Source organism: Sorex araneus, chromosome 11 (genome assembly GCF_027595985.1).
Source record: "Sorex araneus isolate mSorAra2 chromosome 11, mSorAra2.pri, whole genome shotgun sequence".
Lineage (NCBI taxonomy): Eukaryota > Metazoa > Chordata > Mammalia > Eulipotyphla > Soricidae > Sorex > Sorex araneus.
Genome location: NC_073312.1, coordinates 28,429,231 through 28,451,919, shown reverse-complemented (window position 1 = coordinate 28,451,919; position 22,689 = coordinate 28,429,231). Strand labels below are relative to the sequence as shown.

Below are 22,689 nucleotides of genomic sequence, written 5' to 3'. Positions count from 1 at the left end.
CTTTTTGCAAACATCCTTGACAGGTCCTTGAAATCGTGAATGAACTTCCGGAGTGTCTTCTTGCAGATGCCTCTCGTACTGGGTCCAAGCAAGGCTCTTTATGCAGATATAGACGTTGAGCTCCTCCCACGGTCGCTGCATCAATGTGAGGCAGTGACTCTCTCTCTTCCTAAGAAAGAGTGAGGAAGCAACAGTATCAAGATGTGTAGAACTTTATCTGTTCTAACCTACTATAGGCCAAGAGAATGTAAGCGGATGATTGAGAATAAGTGATTATGATCTACAACCACCTACATTTTAGGACTTGTGCCTGTGGTCTATCTTGTAAACATATATAAAAAATTAAGTAAACTTTAAAAACATAAGTATAATCTGAGTATTATATATGAAAAATAAGGAAAAGCTGAGTATTCCTTCATATGCTTAACCAACTTCCCACAAAAATCATTCAACTAAATTAAAATTCTTCCCCAGAGTGAGGATCTTAAGACTTTCATAGTTTGAAATTCCTTGTCTTCAAACAATTTTTGTTTTTGTTTTTATTCCACACCCAAGAATGCTCAGGGATTACTCCTGACTCTGAGCTCCTGGTGATACCACCAGGAGCTGGGACTATGTGGGATGCCAGGGGTCAAACCTAGGTTGTTTGCATGCAGGGCATGTGCCCTACCCATTGTACTATCTTGCCAGCCCCTTTAATTTTTAAGTGAGATTGTTGCCTTAATGGAAAAGGAGGAATCATAAGGGTTTTATGGAGAGTATAAGGTCAACTGGTCAAAGTCTCTGAGTTTTCTGTATTTTATAAATTGAGTCTAGCTTAATTATACAGTATTTTAAAGTTTAAGATCATGTACAAGTGTGTCATAGGCCTTTGCATTCACTGTCCACTCACTCGTTGACTTAACCTAGAGTAAAACCCAGTCCTGCAAGCTCCCTCTTAAATTTCCTATATAGGCTTGCTATTTTTAATCTCTCCTACTGTGTTTTTACTGTACATTTCCTATATTTAGATATGCTTGGATACACAGATATCATTGTGTTGCAAATGCTTACTGTATTCAATACAGTAATATACTGTGCAGTTTTATAGTCAAGGAGCAGTGGGGTGTAGTAGGCTCTACATAGCACACCATCTAAGTTTTTATAACTATATGCTATGACTTTTGCACAGTGGTGAAATTTTCTATTGACGCATTTCTCAGAATACATCTCAACCATTAATTAAGTGATGCATGACAATTTGGTGTTCCATGAAATATAGAATAACAATTTTCTTTCTCTATTAACAAAATTCTTAATGTGTTCCTGAGTCAGAATGCCTAATAGTGGGGCCCGAGCAATGGTACCAAGGGTAAGGCATTTACTTTGCATTCGACCAACACTTCATATGGTGCCCCAAGCCTGCCAGGAGTGATCCTTGAGTGTGGAGACAAGAGTAAGCCTTGAGCACCACTGAGTGTGACCCCAGAACAAAACAAAAACGCTTAATAGTTATATGAAAAATAAGATAATTAAGTATTCAAGTTTAGTTTTGCTGATCAGGTTAGAGCAAAGAACCATGATCACGTTTTCTCACTGGACCCCAACTTTTTTCTTCCTCTTTTTAATCAGTTATTAAGATCTATATTTCCAAGATTGTAGTTAAGCATTGTTTACCTTTCACAATGTATTATTTAGCTCTTAACTTATAAATGCATGAGCATGCATTACTTTATTTTGTTCAGGCTTTGCAAAGTAACTCAAAACTTAGTCCAGAGATCCAAAAATGAAATGAAGAAAGCCTTTCTATTTATATTTTAAAAGAAAAGAAATAAATTTAAAGAAACTTAAACTTACGCTCTAAGAACTACATTGCCAGAAGAACTTAAATAGTACCTAACTAAATAGCACAGTACCCCCGTTTATGTTTTTAATATTGTTAGGATGCTTCCTAAATTAATTTACATATTCAGCACAAACCCAGCAGCTTTTTTTTTTTTGACAGAATTGGCAAACTGATTCTCAAATTCATGTAGATGTGCAAGGGGCCCAGTATAGACAGCCAAAGTTATTTTGAAAATGAACAAATGTCAAAGACTTAAACTTTCTATTTGACAGCCAGTTTTATATGAATCCATAATCAAGACAGGTGACATGGCATAAAGTCTTGGAGTCTCTGTAGCTTCAACTTACTCTGAACTGAAACTAGCCCAGTGATATTAAAACATTGAAAACCACGCAGTGACCCACTGTAGATTTAAAATTGAATTGATTCTTCAGCTGATGTGAAGAGTACTTCTACCCATAGTCTGCCAAAGGCAAAGCAGTTTGTGTTCTGATTCTCTTTGGAGAGGGGAATTGTCATTCTGTAGATTTCAATTTCTTTGGTTGTCTTGTGTATCCAGCTCTCTGGTGAACTCAACAAAGGTTATGATTTTGTACATCATGTGTTCTCTCTTCATTCTATAGTGGGTGGAATACTCTCTGCCTTCCAGATCTTAAGCAGAGTTGAAATAACATGGTGCTTGGTTTGTAACGAATTTAGTGCTCAGTTAAAACTTGTTTGAAAGTGGGTTGAATTCATGAAATACTTAACATGTCAGGCACTATACTAAGTATTCACTGTGTCATATCCTTTAATGCACATATCTATCCATAAAGCACTGTTATTATTCCTCTTTTTAGATTAAAAGTAAAACTAAGTGGAGGAAAAGAATTGGAAGTACAGAAATAAATAATACTTTTGTTAATTTTGTCAAAATTACCTTTTCATTCCCAAATAAAATTTCTGAATTCATTTTGTATTTCTCAAAGGAAATCCTTGGCATAGCAAATTCTAATTTCCTTTATTTGATGGAAAGACAGGCACACTGGATAATGAGAAAGCTTGAGAACTTGGTTGTATTTTTACTAATAGGGAGAAGATGTTTTAGGGTCTGAAAGCCTGGACAGGCCACTTAAGTACTGACCACTTAAGTTTTATAGCAGCAGAACGACAAAGTAACTGTCTTAGCTTTTCTGCCACTTTCCACTGTTCCTCTCCCTTCTGTTTCTAGCTTAAAATCATTAATAACTTTTTAAAAAATTTTATTGAATCACCGTGAAAAAAAAATACAAAGCTTTCAGGTTTAAGTCTCAGTCATATAATGATTAAACCCCCATCCCTTCACCAGTGCACATGTTCCACCACCAAAAACCCCAATATACTCCCCTCCCACCCATCCCCCACCTGAGTAGCTAATGATCTTCACTTTATTCTCTCTATACTTTAAATACATTCAATATTTCAATAGAGAACTCACTATTATTGTTTGGAATTTTCCCCCAACAATCAGGCCTGCTGAGAAGGCATCATTTAATAATTTGTTTTCCATTGCTGAGAATGAAGACTCTATGAGGTTTTGGATTTCTGATATTTTACTCAGTTCACAGTCTAGGCGCATTTCTGTAAGAAGCCGCTCTGGGTGCCAAAATGGGTTAGAAGACCTCTCGGATCATAGTCTTTAGGAGCAGAGGGTCGTTTCTCACGTGGCAGCTCCGGATCTTATCTGGGCCGAGGGCTTGCCGGTAATGCCCCCCTTCCCATGATCACCTGCGAGCCACGTCACTGCAAAACTCATACCTCTGGGTTGGAAGTCTTAGGAGGTGGCTCTCGTCACGTGGATATTGCCACCACTGACATTTTCCGCGCAGAAAGACAGGGTAGAGAGGGAAAAATCCCTCCCCGGGCGGCAGGAGGTTGTAGCACAGTTCACAGTCTAGATGCATTTCTGTAAGAATTAATGACTCTTAAGAAAAAATAGGATCGTTGAATTTTAAATATTTTTGTTCCTGTTAACTCCTTTACTAACTTGCTATGTGAGGTTCCTAATGGTAGCTTTCTCCTTAAATGCAATTACTTATACTACTTAAATTTGTCTTAAGTTGCTTTGTAAGCAATCTCTCTATCTTTTAATATGTTCATCAAAAGGTACACTTGTTTTTTTGTTGTTGTTTTGAATTTTTTTAGTTTAGTTCTGTTCCAGAAAAGATGCCTCATCATAAGCTCAAATAAAATGAAAGTTATTAATTTCTCTCCAGCTGTTTTCTGAAATTAATTTTCCAAGGTGTGCCAGTTGTAACTCACCACATTAATCATTCTACATTTTCTCGAGCGCTGGTTGGTAGAGGAAAGTTTCATGCATTACCTGTCTTCACTAGAATTTCAGCGCCTAGATATTCCATATAGAGAATAAAAACAGTGACAGACTCTTGTTCATTGTTCAAGAACAGTATTTTTTTTCCTTTTTCTTTCCTTTTGGTTATTATAGTTTTGGTAATTATTATTTATAGTAGTGCTAGAGAAAATTATTAACCTCAGCTGCATTCAGAATGCCCACGACCTTCCACCACTGTCCCTGCACCAGCTCTACTCGGGCCTTCCTGACCCTTCCCTTTTGCGAAGAGCAGTATTATTATAAAGGTACTACTAAAGCTGAACATGGAGACAAGAAAGATTAGTTACATAATTTACATGGGCGGATAATGTCCCGGCTTAATGTTACAGTCACTTACAAATGCCTTTTCTTCCTTAGTTATCAGGGAATATGAAAAATAGGGAAAGCATCCAGGAACCTAGATTTGATTATTACAGCCATGAAGTTCCTGATATTGATCTCAGTGATTGTGAATTCCCACATGTCATTGAAATTTATGACTTCCCCCGAGAATTTCGTACTGAAGATCTTCTACGGATTTTCTGCAGTTACCAGTAAGTATTTGGGGTAACTAGTTGGAGAAGTTAGGGAAGGTGGGATGTACTTTTCTTATAATGTCTTCCGAAAAATCATCTCATTTTCATGTTCCCAGTTATTTACTTTAGCATATTCCCAGTTATTTACTTTAGCATAATTTTGTTTGTTTTTGCAGTTCCATTGCAAGTCTGTATCAAATCACTTTCCTCTGAGGTCCTTAAAAATGCCTGAAGTCTTTTTGGACCCCATCGTTAGCATTTAAGGAGAAGGTCATTAATGATTACTTCCAAATACGTTTGATCCATTTTATTTGTTGTAATTGTTGATATATGTGGATGTAAACCTGAATTCCTTTTATGTGTGTTTACCTTGTCCCATCTGTTTCTCTTCTTTATTGCCTTCTGTTGGATTGATGAGGTATTTTTTTTTCTCATTTCAATTTATTTTGAAAACTGTTCTCCTTCTTTGTTGGTTACTGGATAAATTATACAGTGCATGCTTAACTATCTTTGGCCCGTTAATAATATTGCCCTTTATAAACACTTGTGTGGACTTTTAATTCCATTTCCTAATCCCATTCCCCATCCCAGTTTATATGCTTTTGTGATTATTTTCATTCGTTACAGTTTTTTCATTGTCCCTTTAAACTTGATTTGTTATTATTGCTGGTATTTAGTGTTGCGATTTACCCATTTTTTAATTTTTATTCATTTCTTTTGTATATCATGCATTTTATATGAATTTTTTCCCTTGTGCATGGAATGTATTTATTTCTTAATTTTGTGACAACGTACTAAGCAAACTAAGTTGTTTGTTGTTTTTTAATAAATTATTTCAACTTTATATTTGAAAGATAGCTTTACTAGGTATAAAATTCTAGGTTGGTAGTTATTTTTTTTTCTCTCAAGTATTTGAGGATAGGGGCTGGAGTGATAGTACAGTAGGGAAGGTGCTTGCCTTGCATATAGCTAATCTCAGTTCAGTTCCCAGAACCACGTGTGTCCCCTGAGCACTGCCATGAATAATCTCTGAGCATGGAGCCAAGAATAATCTCTGATCATTGCCAGATGTGTGCCTCCAAAACAGCAACAACAGAAAATAAGTTTGAATATATTCTGCTTTCTGTGTGAATGTCAGCTTCTGAATGCATCTGTCTTTTCTCATAGGATATTCTCAGGAACTTTTGTCTTTGAATTATTTTCATTATGATGTAGAGGGTATGTGTGTGTGTCTGTGTGTGTGTGTGTAACATTCTTAAAATTATTTGGATTCATTTTCAGTATGATATGTGGACATCTTTATACATATGTGTGTGTGTTTAACCTTCTTGATACTTGGATTTAAGTATGATGTGTTAGAAGGTATCTCTATGTATGTATGTGTGTTTAATATTCTTCAGATTATTTGGGATTCATTTTCAGCACAGTGATTTATGTGTGATGTTGAAGTTATTTGGGGTTTTTAAGTCAGTGATTTCATGTTTTTTATTGGTCTTAGAGCACACTTCAGTATCTGCAGTTCGTCTCAAACATAGCCTATGTGCCCATCTCTTCTGCGTTCTTTAAGATGCCTAACATCTTTTTTAGTCTTTGTTGCTTTTGTATTTTCCATCTCCTTGTTTCTGCCACATTCTGCATGACTTTCAGCATCTTTTTATAACTATTTTTTTCATTCATCTATGCTTAGTTTTTTAAATTTTTTTTTTCTTTTTGGGTCACACCCAGCGATGCTCAGGGGTTACTCCTGGCTTTACACTCAGGAATTACTCCTGGCGGTGCTTGGGGGACCATATGGGATGCCGGGGATCGAACCCGGGTCGGCTGCGTGCAAAGCAAACGCCCTACCCGCTGTGCTATCGCTCCGGCCCCTAAAAATTTTTTCATAGTTCTTTGGACTAGAGTGATAGCACAGTGATAGGGCGCATTGTTCTTTATGCTTATTCTTTTATTCTTCATCGTCATTTTCAGATTGTTGCTCTACCTCAAACTTTTAAAATCTTTATTTCTCTAAATATTAAACATAATAGACCTTCTTTGTCTTTATCTGAAGTTCTTTTAAATTCTGTTTCTATAAATTTTTATACATAGTTGCCATGCCTTTTTTTTTTAGTTCTTTTTCTTGGTTTTGTTTTTTTAAACTGTTAGCTGATCACTTTTCCTGGAATGTTATTTATGGGAACTGGAATTTGCTGTAAAGGAAGAGAATTTCTCCTTCAAACATGTATTTTCTTTTGCCAGATACTGGATGTTAATAGTCTGGGAGCTCACTAAATTAAATAATTGATTTCATGTTATTTTGAGCACTCAAATAGTAGAAAATAATAAACAGTGATTTTTATATGCCTTAACTAATTTAGCTTAGTACATGTAAATATCATTTCACTTGTCAGTTTTTAATTTTGTTCCAAGGCCCACCCCACTTCCTGCTTTTAAGGTTTTTAACCTATTGACAGTAGGATTCTTACAAGTTATTCTCATAGAATATCATCAACAATTTTCATTTTACTTCTGTACAGGGGAGCAAGAAGTCTAACATTCAATCATCTGAGTATATATTCCTTACAGGTTAGGATAATTCCTCATTTCTCATTTTTTCAGGTTTGTTTTTCTCAAATATAATTGATACCATGTTAAAAAGTAGTTTGACCTTTCTTTGATCTTCCAAAGCACTCAACTATATTTTTATAGTTTTTCTTTTCCCACCTGTATATTTCATTGGTTTAATTTTATTGGTATGTGGTGAAGATGTAAATTAAAACAATATTATTGGATTTGAGAACAATTTTACTAACTCTTTATATATATATACATATATACATACATATATGCATATGTATGTAGTACATATAGGAGAAAGTAGATGAGTCAGAGATATATTCTTTTTAGCTTATAAGAAAAAATAAATTTCAGGAATAAAGAAATAACCAAAAAGAAAATTATGAAGAAAACAATTTGAAGGATTATGGAAGAAAGCCAGTGCTAAGGATTATACTTTAATGTATCAGTCTTGATTAAAAATAAACCACTCTGGTCTAATTTTAAAATCAAATGCATATACTGGTTAGAGTATAGCTGCTGACTTTTCTTTAAAGGGCCAGAGTAAATATTTTCACACCATCATAGCACAAAAGCAGTCATCAGTGATAAACAAATGGTGCCTGGCTGTGTTCAATGAATGTTCAAAAGCATTCTGTTTTTCTATAACGTTCTAGGAAAAAGAAATTAATTAGCATCACCTAAATGTGTTTGGTCTGTAACTACTAGGAAAGTCCTGTAACTCCTAGAAAAAGGGGGTGACTGAATCCTGAAGAGCAGTTAATACCTTACTCTAAATATAAGTGTAAGTCAGTTAGGCCCAGTTAGTTCGACCCAGTCATTCCAGCTAGATCCAAAATGGGGGTAGCCTAGTCCATATAAAAATGCACAGTATATTTTAAGAAGCGGTCAATGAGATTAAATAAGTTAAAACTATCTTTCTCACTAAATAATGAATTATAAAACTCAACAGCAGGACCACGTAGACAGCTGGCAAAGACTGGAGTGAATGCCTTGAATGTATGGGCTCCCCCTAACCCCCAGCACTCCTAGGAATAGCCCTGATGACCACCAGCACCTCTGGGTGTGACCCTGGTTAACCTCAGCACTACCAGAAAGCCTCCCATAGAGTAAACAGCAACCAGAACAAGCCCTAAGCATCAACTTTGTTTGGACTAGAGTGATAGCACAGTGATAGGGCGAATTCACCAAAGATGGTGAATTCTTGTGAATTAACTAACTTCTGTTTGCTTTGTTTCTTCTCAGACTCTACTATCAAACCCAATAGCATTCCCAAAGAACAGTACTTTTTAAGGGATTGTGAAATTTCAGAGTCTGAAAGATACTTCAGGAACCCGTATACTTTTTTTTCCCCCCTCTCTTTTTGTAAACTTTCTTATAATATTAAACCATATTTGTAGTATTGAAATTTTCCAAATCCTGTGGTCAGTTTATGCCATGGCCAAATTTATTCATACATTCATCACATTCTCTAACCTTCACTAAAGCCTCCATTATTCCTTTTTTATCAGCATGTTTTACCGTTTTTTTTTTCTTTTTTGCTTTTTGACTTTTTGGGATCATGCCTCGCAGTTACTCCTGGTGGTGTTCAGGGGACCATATGGGATTCTGGGGATCAAACCCGAGTCAGCTGCATGCAAGGCAAACACCCTACTTGCTCTACTATCACTCCAGCCCAGTTTCTTTTCTTGTTGTTTAGGAGGGAAAGCACATCTTTATTTTAATCACCCTTTTTCATCAGTTTTAGTAATCTTTCACTTGCTGTTAATAAAATGAACATAATCCGTTTGCTAAATTTCCACTAAGTGTTCAGCACTGTATTTTTTGCCTTGCCACGGGCACGGGTGATCACCCGTGACATTGCAATCGGAACAAACCCTAAGCATCAACTTTGTTGATGTCTGGAATTTCTGGACGACCTTTCCTGAACGGCTGTGTGAGGGAAAGCCGTGTGCCTGTTTCAGCAGATGAGCAGACCTGGCTTCAGGGGAGGTCAAACCTGCCCAGGGAGTGACATCAAGTCCATGTCTCTCTGACCTCAAACCCGTGCTCTTTCCATGGAATTATTTCCATGCCATGAGTAGTTTAAGCTCCTAGTTGGAAAAAATAAGAACATGATTATCCTGATAGTCATTGTGCTCATTGGATAGCTCTGCTCCAAATAAAGATGCTTTTTAAACACTAAAATGGTCATTCTTTTCATTCTTTGTAATCTGGCCTGTTACATCTCTTATCTTTATTGTCCACAGTTCTAGCCTTTTTTTCCTTCCATTCTATAATAAGGAGAAATGAGAGGCTCTCTAGTTACCGTTATCCTTTTTTCTTCTGTTAGTAGATTTACTTATTTATTTTTTTGTTCAATTCCTTTGCCCCTCTCGGAGAGCCCGGCAAGCTACTGAGAGTATCCCGCCTGCACAGCAGAGCCTGGCAAGCTACCTGTGGCTTATTTGATATGCCAAAAACAGTAACAAGTCTCACAGTGGAGACGTTACTGGTGCCCACTCGAGCAAATCGATGGACAGCGGGATGACAGTGATACAGTGCAGTGCTACTTATTTTGTGTATTGAGTGTCCTGTCTCACTGTCTCTGTCTCACTGTCTCTTTCTGTCCTTGAGTCTGCATTAGCATTAAGTCCCGGTGACCTTCCCTAGCTACCTCCTCCTCTAATGCTCTTTCTACCCCTCCTTTGCTTCCTTTTCCCATCTCTTCTTTATCCGTGCCCATATGAGCGTCTCTTGTAAATAGGGTGTTAAATACCTTTCCTCCCCAAGAGACTAGTGAGGATTAATTAGTTGATGTCTCTAAAATGACTAGGAATGTAAAATGCTCCCAGGTACTCCTTTATGATGGCATTATTGCTTTTAAAATTCAGTGGCTTCTTCTGTCCTCCAAGCTGTTTTTCCTGTCATTATCCTCATTCCACCTGTGCGCTGGTCGAGCATTTCTCGCTATCTCATCATGAAATGCTTTATGAGACTGTATTTGAAAGGTGCTTCATAGAAGCACATTTTATTTTAAGAAATAACATTGTACGTTTTTTTGTTGTTTCAGAAAAAAAGGATTTGATATTAAATGGGTGGATGATACACATGCCCTAGGAATATTCTCCAGTCCGATCACAGGTATTCACTCAGTGAATTTTCATGTTCTTTCCTTCATTTTTTTTTTCCCAGCAGGCAGCGTGGGGAGTGGGATGTGTGTGTGGTGGGAGGGGGGTTGGGGGCAATGGATGAGGGTAGAGGCCCTCCCAGGTGGTTCTCCAGAGCCCCGGAGACAACTCTCTACCAGCAGTTCACTGTCAGGTACCCTGCAGTACCAGGACTACCCAGGGTAGGGCCACACCCTCAGCACTCAGGGACCATGTGCCATGTGAGGGCAGATACATGTTAGACATGTGCCTAAGCCCCTACACTGTCTCATTGGCTCCTCATGTTCTTTTCCTGTTTTCCCATTTTATTTCTGATACTATCTTTATTCTGAATTTTCCTTCTACTCCAGACAGTTGACTTACCTCCCCCGCCCTCTCACCCTGTCACCATAGATAATTGGCAGATACAGGAGTTTTTAGGTTGGTTGGTTGGTTGGTTGGTCGGGGTCAGTACTCCCTATCCTTTTCACCATAGTCCAGTGGCCTTTGGAGAGATCATCAACTCCTTCCAGAGTGTTCTATTGTATAATTCTCAGTTATGATAGTGCACAAATAGGTGATCGGTAAAGAAGAAGCCAGTGTGACTGATAACAATGCTTGTTTTATATTTATATTTTTTAGATTTTTGTCATGCAGTATTTGTAATTCCATTCCTCCCTATCTGCCCCAAATGGATTTGAAGTAGTTCATAAGCAAGTCCATCAAAAATTTGTAGTGCTTACTTCCTGAATATATGATTGGGCCTTTTCATGTATGTCATTGCCTATGATAGGTCTTTAAGGAAATTGAAGAGCTTGGTTCCTGTCTCAGCCTTTTTGAGCAGTGAGCTGTACTCGTGTCCCGTAAAGGGCCCAGATTGCAAACATTTTAAGTTTTGTGTCGATACAAGTACTTCACTCTGTGCTTATAGAACACATCCATAGGCATTCTTCAGGTGAAAGACAGGCCTCTGTTTCATAAACTTTAATTCCAGTAATAACAGAACCATAGTTTGCCTATCCCCAATCTCATATGATCTCTATCCAGTTGCTCCTTAGAGATTTTTTGGAGCCTAACGTCTTTCCTTTACCATGAGGAAAGGGGAAAAAGGGACATTTAACATCTAGAAAATAGAAAATACTAAGAACTCAGGGCCAGGAATTTAGCTCAGTAGTAGAGCACTTGCCTTGCTTGTGTAGTGCCCTGGGTTCAATCCCAGGCACCACAAAAGGAAAAAAAGAAAAAAGAAAAGGAAAAAACTAAGAACTTGCCATAAATTTCCCCATACATCTGCCACCATCATGTCTTCTGCTTTATTGTCTGTATCTCTCTCTGCAGCCCGGGATGCTCTGGGCAGTAAACACACCATGGTGAAGATCCGGCCCCTATCCCAGGCCACGAGAGCGGCCAAGGCCAAAGCGCGGGCGTTTGCTGGTGAGCCGATAGTCCTGGGGGGGAGCGGGTGGGGTGTGCTCCTGTTGCTAGCTGTGGTTTGGTTTGGTTTTGTTTTTCCCTCGAAGTCGTACAGTACCCATAGTTCTAAAGATATATCACCTTTATTTTTAGAGTGAGAGGAAGTATATTTTTAAAGATAGGGAGGAGAGAGAGATATGGCTATGTTGGAAATATGAACTCCGCGCAGCCAGTCGGAAAGAGAGACATATTAACTGCAACAAAGCAGCAAGCATTTCCTGATGGCATGCTTATCTAGCTTACCTCTGTGTTGAGCTGTTTGATAGTCACTGTAAGAAACTGTTAATACTGATAATGAAGCCAGGGTTGTTTGTGAGCTGCCTTGTTAATTTCTTCTGATCGTCATCTATCAGGCTTCTATTAATTACTGCTGATGCAGCCCTTGTTAGTCTATTTTGTATGTTAATTACTGAGTTAAATCACTCGGAGCTGGAATGCTTTCTCTTCCTCACTCCCTCCGATCTGCCTCCCCCTCTCCCCCACGCAGAGTTCCTCCAGCCTGCAAAGGAGCGCCCCGAGACTTCAGCAGCCCTTGCCAGAAGGTTAGTCATCAGTGCCCTTGGGGTCCGAAGTAAGCAGAGCAAAACGGAGCGGGAAGCAGAGCTCAAGAAACTGCGAGAAGCCCGAGGTGAGTTGAACTGCTGCTATTCTACTATAGTCGCTTTAGAGCTCACTGTAAAGGCATGTGTTTTTTAAAAAATGGATGAACCACGTTCCATTTTGTCATTTCCATTTCCTAGAAGCCTTCCAAGTGTATTGAAATTGTTCCCATGCCTTATATTCAGGAGAGAGAGAGTTCAGGTTTTGCATCTCACACACACACACATACACACAGACATGACACACACACACGGCAAGGCATCTTAATTCATGCTTCTGCTGTTGTTTTACACACACACACAAGGCAAGGCATCTTAATTCATGCTTCTGCTGTTGTTAACACGCACACACGCACGCACACACGCACACGCTGTTGTTTTCCAAGAGATAGGCTTGATCTTCTCAGTTTACCAGGGCTGTTTTTATGTAGTTCTTGTTCCAACCTCTGAGTAACCATAATAGTCTCCCAGGCAAAGAAGAAATATAATTTGCTCATGTTTTTGCTGAACCATGATTGCCATAGTGCTATCAAAATGGTTTAGCTCTTAGAAGAAGAAAAATTAAGGGAAAGCCAGGAACTGACATTGATGATAATAACTAGAGTAGGTTTTTTTCTTCAGAGTCCCGAGTGACTCCATTAGCGTTTATCTAGATTCTCCTATCTTCTGATTGTTTTCCAGTACCTCACAGCTCTCAGAAAATATTTCACCTGATTCACACGCAGGGTTTTCCTTTCCCTATCATTTCGAGTTGATTTTTAAACCCCTCTCTTCTCCTTTATATGCTGTTGACTTGCATGTAAAGGTTTGGGACTCTGGCTCGGCCCTTAAGTACTTTTTATCAACCTTCAGGCCTTCGACAGTCTTGCTGCTGAATCCGTGAAGGCAATTTATTCTGAAAATTCCACTTACTAAAAAGAAACTTCATTTTTCCATTAAACGAATTGAAGTTTCAAACTCCTTGTTTATTGCTGATCTAACAAGGCCATTAATACTTCCTGTCCACTCTCCTCCAGTGATAGCAGGCAGCGAGTGGACTCTTGGCTGTGCTGGCCAGATAACCGGTGACTGAGTGTGTCCGGGCAGGTGCTCCAGTTTCAGAGTTGAAATCAACTCATTTTTGAAACCTTCTTGATGATAATGAGGCAATTTGGATTTGTTTGTTTGTTTTTAAATGCATTTAAAAACATTGTTTTTAAATGTTTGTTTGTTTATTCAAAGGTTTCTCACAGATTACTGAAATCGAGGATGATTTCTCTGTTGGTTTTTTTTTTTAATGGATGATCATAATAGGACTGTGTTAAAGGAGAATGTATAGTGTCCTTATCCTTTATTAATTGGTTATGTCTGTGATAAATGATTTCTCTGTGATAAGCATAATTATTCCATACGATCAGTAGAGTATAATAATAATGGTGCCTATAAGAGGAGTTATTTCTTTTGCAGTGTACCAGGCTTTCCAGTAAGTGTAATGTCACCTGTATCTCCAGATATGGCAGGTGTTGTTTAGCTTGAATAGCATCTGGATGTTCCCTTTATTTCTCTGCAGGCACAGCAGCATGCAGTTCCATCTTAACTATTTGTTTAAATGCCCAGCTATACAAAGCACATTTCAGGGATGCAATTAAAAATGAGACTGTTGGCTAATTGGGTACCCTATTACCTGTCACTGTCACTGTCACCCCGTTGCTCATCGATTTGTTCGAGCGGGCACCAGTAACTTCTCTCATTGAGAGACTTTTGTTACTGTTTTTGGCATATCTAATACGCACAGGCAGCTTGCCAGGCTCTGCTGAGCGGGCTCCATACTCTTTGTAGCTTGCCGGGCTCTCCGCGAGGAGCGGAGGAATCAAACACGGGTCGGCCGAGTGAAAGGAGAAAGCCCAACCGCTGTGCTATCGCTCCAGCCCTACTTAAAAAAAAAAAGGCTAGTGTGAATAGACCCACTATGATGAGTTCCTTCTGTTCTCGGGTGCTGAGGCTGTACAGAAGAGAAAGCACCCTGCCCTTGTTATTCTTCAAAACTCTTCCATTCTTTATGTCCAAGAAAAATTCATCTGGAAAATTCTTGATACACCTTTTTCTAGCATCTTGATCTACCAAGCAGACATTAATACTGTTAAGGTGTAAGGCAGAATAGACATTTCTGGTCGAGATTTGCCATTGTGGAAGGATCAGCATAGCACAGAGGACAACGTTATAAACTCTGTAATCATACCTTCAGAGTCCATGTCAGACCTCCCGGGGCCATATTGGCTGACTGTCTGGCCTTGGTCAAATCTTACTCTCTGAATGCCCGTTTCCTCCTCCATAACATGGAATTCAAGTGAGATAATCACCTAAAGGTGCTTGTCAAAAAGTCATTATCAAAAACCCTCCTATTCCTTGGGCCGGGCCCATAATAAGTATATGATTTTAATGCAAGCTGCTGCTGCTATTATTGGTAGTTGCAACAGTACTTCCTGTGGTAAGTCCAGCATAGATTCCAGTGCATAATTTCTGTTTTTGTTCATTTTACACTGAGCATTGGGCCTGTGCTAGGCATCATGGTCCCTATGTAGGGCAACAAAGGAGTTGGCAAGACTCTTATTTCCTAAGATTGGGAGTCTAGGAGGGGATATCTGCCTTGAATAAGGACTAAACCGTGAACTTCATGTTTGAAGCAACTGTTTCCTCTCTTATTTCACTTCCAAAGATTCTCAGATTAAAAGCCATGAAAAGGTTTTTGTTGATTAGAGAGATTAGAAGAAAATTCCAGGCAGCATAACCTGTTACGATGGTATTGCATTATGACAGCTCTGTGATGGATGGTATTATCTCTCGGAGCCAGCCTGGAGAGGTTAACTGTCCTGCTAGGTCACCAAGCTGCGAAGTTGAGAGGAGGCATTTGAACCTAGACCTCTCTAAAGCTCACGTACCTTTTACATTACTGTAAAAGTCCCCTTCAAGGACTTGTGAATCTTTTTTTTTTTCCAGAAAAGAAATTTAAGATCTTTGGAAAATAGAAGATGCCAGATTTTTTTAAAGTTCTCTTTCCAATTGTTAGAGCTCTCACTGTCCAGAGATTCTTCCTAAAGCCTATAATGGTGGCTTAAACCTGTTTCCTCTTCGTTTTTCCTTGGTAAAAATAGGGAACATCTGGACACCATTCTGTTCTAACAACTTTTAACCATGGAGATCAAAGGCAGATCATTTAGGACTGAGGGAGTCTGGTCTGTAATGGAGTTTTTGCCATTAACTAGCTGTGTGGCTCTAGGCAAGACTCTCTTACCTCTCTTTGCCCTGTTTCCCAAAAGAGGTGAAAGTAATGTTGGATTATTCTAAACCATAGGATTTTTTTTTAACACAACATAAGGTAACAAATAAGAATGTTAGAAATGTTTTAAAGAGGCAATGAGCTGTTGGGCAATTAGTATTAGTTAGAATGATATAAACAACTAATAACCTAGATACATTGTATACATTGTTGCCCATAACAGATTAGGAGATTAGGTCAGTCCTGTTAGTTAGGACATTCTGTTCGTTTGTTTGTGTGTTTGTTTGTTTGTTTGTTTGGGGAGGTAATGCCACACCCAGCTGCTATATTTTTGGGGGTAGTGCCAAACCCAGCTGCACGCAGGGCTATTCCTGGCTCTGTGCTCAGGAATCACTCCTGATTGGACTCCAGGGACAGTGTGGGATGCTAGGGATTGAGCCCAGTTCTGCTGTGTGGAAGGCAAGAACCCTACCCACTGTACTATCTCTCCGGCCCCATGACATTATTTCTTGATGAATTTTTGACATGATTATTCAGTTGATCTATATTAGCATGAAATTAAAATCTTCACACTGAAGTGGTTATCTGTACTTTTTTGTTAATACTGAAATTGTTGCCATGAGAACATGAGTCCTTTTTAGCTTGCTGACTTGTTGCTGATTAAAATTCTCAACCTCTCAAAAAAAAAAAGCTATACATTATATTCTGCAGTTAATCACTACATACTCACTGAATACGCAACATTGGTTGCTATAATTTTTCTCCGTAAGTCTTATTTCCTTCCTGATTCTGTTCTGAACCCTGTCAAGTCCTTTGTGTTTTTCTTTATAAAAACCAAATGTTGAACACCGCATATGAGATCTTTCTAATTAAACGAATTTGAGATTTGGAAATTTGAAGTTAAATGCTTTCCTGCTTAGTTCCTTTATCCCACTTTAGTTTTCAGCTCTTTTAATGAGAAGTCTATCTGAGCCCTTAAGGACATTTATAAAATAAAATTACTCTAGGAAGAATCAAGAAAAAGGAAGTACTAAAATCATTGTTAAGAAAACCATTGTGTATATATAAAGAGGATAAGAGTTTTAGTATATAGTCCTTGAACATCAGGAAAGTACCTTGTAGTTCAGCAAAGTATGTGTTATATCAGAAGTGTGCTAAAAGTGAGAAATAAAACCATATATATATATATATATATATATATATATTTGAGTGCTTTGTATTTGATTTAATAATGTGTCTTAAATCAGTGATTCACACTGAATGATAAAACATGTAAAATTGTCCTCATGTTCCACTTACCCAAACAGTTTTATTTCCTACCTATAATTCAATAAAAATCCAATGCCAGGGCCAGAGAAACAGTACTTGCATTGCATGCCGTTGACCCACTTGGATCTCCTGCACTGTGCAGGGTCCCCTGGTCAGTGCCAGGGGTCACTCCTGAGCCCAGAGCCAGAGCCATCCCCAAGTGCTGCTCCAGATGTGGGCCAGCCACCCCACCCCGCCCCCCAGAAGTTGCCCTCTTATTTTCAAGGCCTACTGAATTTTATTTTATAACTGATTTCTATTTTCACTCTTGGGCATTAGTAATTAGTTGACCGATTCGAAAAGTTCGTGTTTTGGGTCACAGCTCTAAAAGACAGGATAAACAATAATTTGATCCCCTAACTTGATTCATTAAATCACTAACATGCAACATTGAAATCATCTGTAGGACTTTTTTTTCCCAATCACTGTTGCTGCCTTCTGAAATCCTTTTTAGGCTTTCCACTTTCTTCCTTAAAAGATGGTGCTAGATTTGCTGACTCATACCGGGTCCGTGGTATTTTATTGATGTCTTTTCACCCCCGTGTGAGGCTCTCTTCATATCTAGCCACATTTCTTTCCATCTTATTATGATCCTTTTCTCTGCAATGCAGTGCTAACCCCACATATTTTTACCTTTTATTATTTTTATTTTCATCGAGAGGGACACTACGCCATAGGACAGTCAGGATCACCTTGGCATTTGCACAGCACCCTGGTATTACGCTCTCTCCCTAGGTATTACGCTCTCTCCCTGGGTATTACTAATCCAGCTTAGTAGCACCCAGGGGTCAGTGCAGACCCACTTGCTCTCCCTAGATGCACTGAGCCAGCTTCAGACCCTTCTCCCAAGGGCAACCTAACAGCAGAACTGTTGGGATTGCCTTAGAAACTGGGAGATGCACCAGGGTTTGAACTTCTGGCCTTGTGGCTGCTAGCAGCTGTTACGCTATCATCCATGCTCCCCTTCAGTGCTATAAATTTATGTCCCCGGCCGAGATCAGGGATTAACATATTAACCTCAGGAATAACTGATCAGTCTGCCAGATGTTGCTGAATCAACAACACTTAGTCCTTTGTGTTGGCGAACATTAATTACCATCCCACCACGCAGAGTTAAATAACCCGCCACTTACATGACCCATACGGCGGTTCCCAAAACATGAATGATTCTGTGTCCATGTGAAGTCTAAATTTAAAATCTGAAATGTGAAACCGTGCTAATAAAAGAGATTGCTTTTATTACTTTTTGGATCTCTTGGCTCTATTAACTCATGAAAGCAGTCCACTGGGTCAGTTTGGCTGGACCTATACTGCAAGTCTTCATATTGCTTATACTGTAGGTAACTGCAAGTGGATTTTGTGATGGTCCTTTTTTCCCCTATTCTGTTCTTAGGTATAGAGATGAATTTTCAGAGTTTTAATTTGCATCCCTTATTCTTTCTTTTTTAAAACATGACACCCAGTTGGCCCTTTTGAAATCTTCAACATTTCCATGTTTCCTCAGGGAGAGGTGATGATTTCAGTCAATTCAGTTAGTATCATTCCTGCCAGTTTATTTATTATTCTTGGAAATGAAAGTCTTTAGGGCAAGTTTATGTGAATGCTTTTATGTCAATCATTTCATAGGGATTCTTCTATCCTTCTTAGTTCCCTGCCCTTCAGGCTTTGTTGAGCTTTGCCTTTACTTAGTTTACTTTCTTAAATTGTTGGAGGTAAAGTTAATAGAAGTCTTTTTCATATGTCTGTCAGCTATTATTTTTTTTTTCAAATAAAGGAACATTTCTTCTTCAGTACCCTTTTTTCATCATTTTCCCCCCTTTTTAGATTTTTTTAGATGGTATCTTCAAATGTCAGGATATTGGAAAGTACGCCAGTTTAAGAATTTTACATAACCCTGGCAAGTCATGGGGTCTCTTTACACTTCCATTTACTCTTTAAAATTAAGACATTTTAAAGTATCATCCTAAGCCGTAGTTCTCATTTCTTTTCGTTGCATCTGTTTCTAAGTGTATGTCCCTCGTTCTTAGTGCTTCTCAGTTTTCATCTCTCCTCTTACAGTCTTACATGATTTGTCTGTGTGACTTAGCACCAGAATGACCTCTTCTATTTACCCACGTTTAATTGGGGCCATAAATGTTTCCAAATTTTTATTTTTCCAATTCTTTTGGTGGGGGGGTGGGGCCACACCCACCAGTTGCGGGTAGGTAAGCCCACTCAGGGCGTACTCCTGCCTCTGCACTCAGGGGCTCACTCTTAGTGGGGCTCAGGGAACTATACAGGAGTGCCAGGGATTGAGCCTGGTCAGCTGTGTGCAAAGCAAGCGCCCAACCTGCTGTACTATCACTCTGGTTTTATCCACTGGTTTTTCCAGTTTTCGAGAGATAATATGGTTGTCATGTGACTCAGCGCCAGAAGCACACACAGAAAGAGCATTTCTGCAGCAGAATCTTTCACACCCAGTGGGCATCTCCACAGGCCACACAGCCTTGTGTCCTCATAGGGTGTGGACCCTACACTGGGTTAGAAAGCAAAGCTTCGTTTTCAGACATGCTTCATTATATGAGCTGCTGCTCCTGGAGAACCTCCTTGTTATTTGGGAGGAGGGCGAGAGCCGCCTCCTGTGCCGTGCCCGGGGAACTCTTGGCCAGGTGGACTGTAGTTCCATACCAGGGCCCAGTGTGCCGTGGTGCGTGGGCCCTGCAGTGCCAGGGGTTAGTCAGACCCCCCTGGCCAGTGCCCTGGGGTCTTTAGGACTGCACCCAGTGATGCTCAGGGAGACCATGTGATGCCAGGGATCGAATGAGGGCTGGCCACATGCAAGGCCTGTGCCTTCCCCTGCATACTTGCTTTCTGACCCCCCCAATTGATGTTTCTACACTTACTGAACGTTCCGTGTTCTAATACATTTATCTTTATGGTTTCTTCATGTATTCTTGGAATCCAGCTTTTGTTGCTTTCATTCAAGGTTGCCTTTGCCTTTATTTTCTAAGTTTTCCCAGTTTCTAAGAGGGAGGACCACAGTGCCGTGCTTAGAAATACTGAAGTCCTTTAGACGAGCCAAAGTTACACTTGGCACATCTCCCTGAGTGCCCCATCTCAATTCAAGCCTGTCTTGAAGCTGAGCCATAGAGTACTGAATTAATTTAGCCCTCAATTTGCAATTTGCTGACCCCTCCTTTTGCCTCCAACAGCTTTGCTGCTATATTCAGATAATGCCACAAGATGGTGCCCAAATAGCAGCAAAATTCTCCTCCTCACATTTCCAAGTGCCAGTCAGCTTCGGAAGTTTTTCCCCCCTTAAAGTACTAACATAGTATAGAGATTTTGTAAGGAATTCAACTGAGTTAGAAAGGTACATTAATGTAGAAAATGTTGTCTTGATTTCTATACTCCTTGGCTCGTGACTTGCAAAATCTTTTTACAGACATTATCTGGAATAATAGCCCTTGGAAGGAAGCACTTAAGCTTATCATCTATATTTTATGGTTTCAAGATAAATGATTAGCCATGAATTAGAACTGGTATTATGGTACCTAATGAAGTGCTTGGACCACCAACATATATGGTCTCTGTTTTCTCAGATCTTGGTGAAATGTTAAGTGGAGAAGCAACCTTCTGTGTGAAAATTTGAATAGGAATCAACCAGATTTGTACATTCGTATTATCTTTTGTTTAAAAAATAGCTCTTAGTGTTCTTCCATATATGTGATTGTTTTTCCATCCTGAGATCATGAATTCTGAAAGATTCTGGCCCCTGGAAGTGCTTGGAAAGTATTGAAATTTGATTGGCTTCTAACATTTTTTCCACATAAGGCTATAGGAAGGAGATAAAACTAAAGGCTAGGGGTTATTATTTTCATTTGCACAGAAAGATAGAGATAGAATAATAAAACATTCCTAATCACTGTTGAAAATTTTAAATATCAGAAAACTGGGAATAATGAAAAAAAACTGGGAATAATGGATAGCCCTATTGAAACAGTAATGCAGTTGAGGAATAAAATTCACTCCGTGTATTATCAGACTAGAATAATAACTAAACTAGAATCTAGGTCCTGCCCAATCGTGACTAACTCCTCTACTTCTCATTTCCGTTAGCCCCAGATCTCTCTGTACTACAAGATTTTTTGTTTGTAGTATTTTATGTTTCTATTTACAAAGCACTTATAAAGCTAAAGATATTAACTCTTGGAATCAGTTCTAAGAAAAACCAGGAAATCTTCCTGTCTTGTGAATAAATGTACCCTGTAATTTGGATTAAGGGAAAGACACTGGTTACAAGATTACTAATTCACCTAAATGCCACCCTTATTCACAGAGAGAAAACGCCTAGAAGCCAAGCAACGGGAAGACATCTGGGAAGGCAGAGACCAGTCAGAAGCTTGAACATGCACAGTGAAAGGGATCTAACTCCATGGATTCAGAAACGTTTTCCCTGGTTTTCAGAGATGAGGGGGCTTTCAGACCTCTGTGCACATGCAGATGTGCGCGTTAATTAGGAGCGAGAGAAAGTGACCAAGAACTGGCTGAGGATAGAAAAGAGATCGACTCCTGTCCATCTCGACTCCTAAATGCAGTTCTTTGGAATTGCTTAACTGTGGGACGTAGAAGGAAGAGCCGTTGGTAGGAAGGCACTTGGGAGATGTGAGGTCCAAGAGTTCTCTAGACAGGGCAGTCCCTAAGTTAGCACGGGTCACACTTCTGAGATGTTTTAAGCAAATACAAATCAGAGGATTCGAATCTGCAACGATGAGAGATTAAGGTACAGCCAAAGCAGGGTGTTCATTCCTGAGGGCTTCCCTGCATCAGAACTGCAGCATTGAGGGGACGGCGGGGGCAGGGGAACGGCCAGGCAGTGCAGAGAGACAACTGCGTCTAGCATACATGGTGTTCACAGAATGGCGACCGCCAGCTCCCCGATGCCAGCGTTGGTGAAGTGCCGCAGATGTGGGGGGTCGGACTGCAGAGTTTGCACTGAGCAGACTGCCCGGGGCTACACCAGCTGCTCGGCCACCGTGGCCGTGCCAGCCTCGTGCCCGCTGGGAAGCCAGCCTCAGCGTGGCTCTCGCGCCAGTGTAAGCAGAGCCACCCGGTTGTAAGAAGACATTAAAATCCATTTCGTGACAGAGACGTCTCCGGTGTTGGCTGATTTCGCTGCTCCCGGAGGAGCTGGAGCTCATGCCTCCTCTTTCGTTCCGCGGTGCTGTCCGCGGGCTCGGTGCTGGCGGTGGTGGTCTGGAGGGGATGCGTGTGTGGAGCGGACTCGGCTCCCGTGACCTCTCTCCATGCCCATCATCTCTCTGCACCCAGAGTAAGCACAGAGGTGGCTTTTCTAGGGTTGGTGCGTGGCTGCCTCCTCTTGCCCTCTTGCCCTCCTGGGAGTACCCCCACTCCAGCCTCGAACCCTTTCCCCCTCCTTTCACTGCTTGCACACTGCAGGAAGCATTTGGCACATGGCGCATTCCTGGTACGGTCCCCTCGACCTGGGCCAGAGGCGCCTGGCAGGCAGCACCAGGCAGAGCCTCGGTCACACTGAGGAGCTGCCAGAATCAAGCACCTCTGAGCCACGGGGGATCCCATACAGGGCATGGGCACTGTCCATCTCATGTCGACCCTGCGGGGTCTGGAAAAGTCCTTCCGCACTGACGGAAAGGTTGG

At 40.1% G+C, this 22,689-nt stretch overlaps 1 protein-coding gene across 3 annotated transcripts in view; it reads left to right on the top strand.

Moving 5' to 3' along the window:
• Positions 1–22,151, top strand: part of R3HCC1L (R3H domain and coiled-coil containing 1 like) — a 99,209-nt gene extending 77,058 nt beyond the window's left edge. For all 3 annotated transcript variants that reach the window (XM_004616421.2, XM_055119531.1, XM_055119532.1), the window contains 5 exons: positions 4,554–4,729; positions 10,320–10,390; positions 11,734–11,829; positions 12,356–12,496; positions 21,350–22,151. In XM_004616421.2, coding sequence (XP_004616478.2) covers positions 4,554–4,729; positions 10,320–10,390; positions 11,734–11,829; positions 12,356–12,496; positions 21,350–21,417 — 552 coding nt within the window. In that variant the 3' untranslated portion in view covers positions 21,418–22,151. The remainder of the gene's footprint in view (positions 1–4,553; positions 4,730–10,319; positions 10,391–11,733; positions 11,830–12,355; positions 12,497–21,349) is intronic.
• The last annotated feature ends 538 nt before the right edge of the window (positions 22,152–22,689 follow it).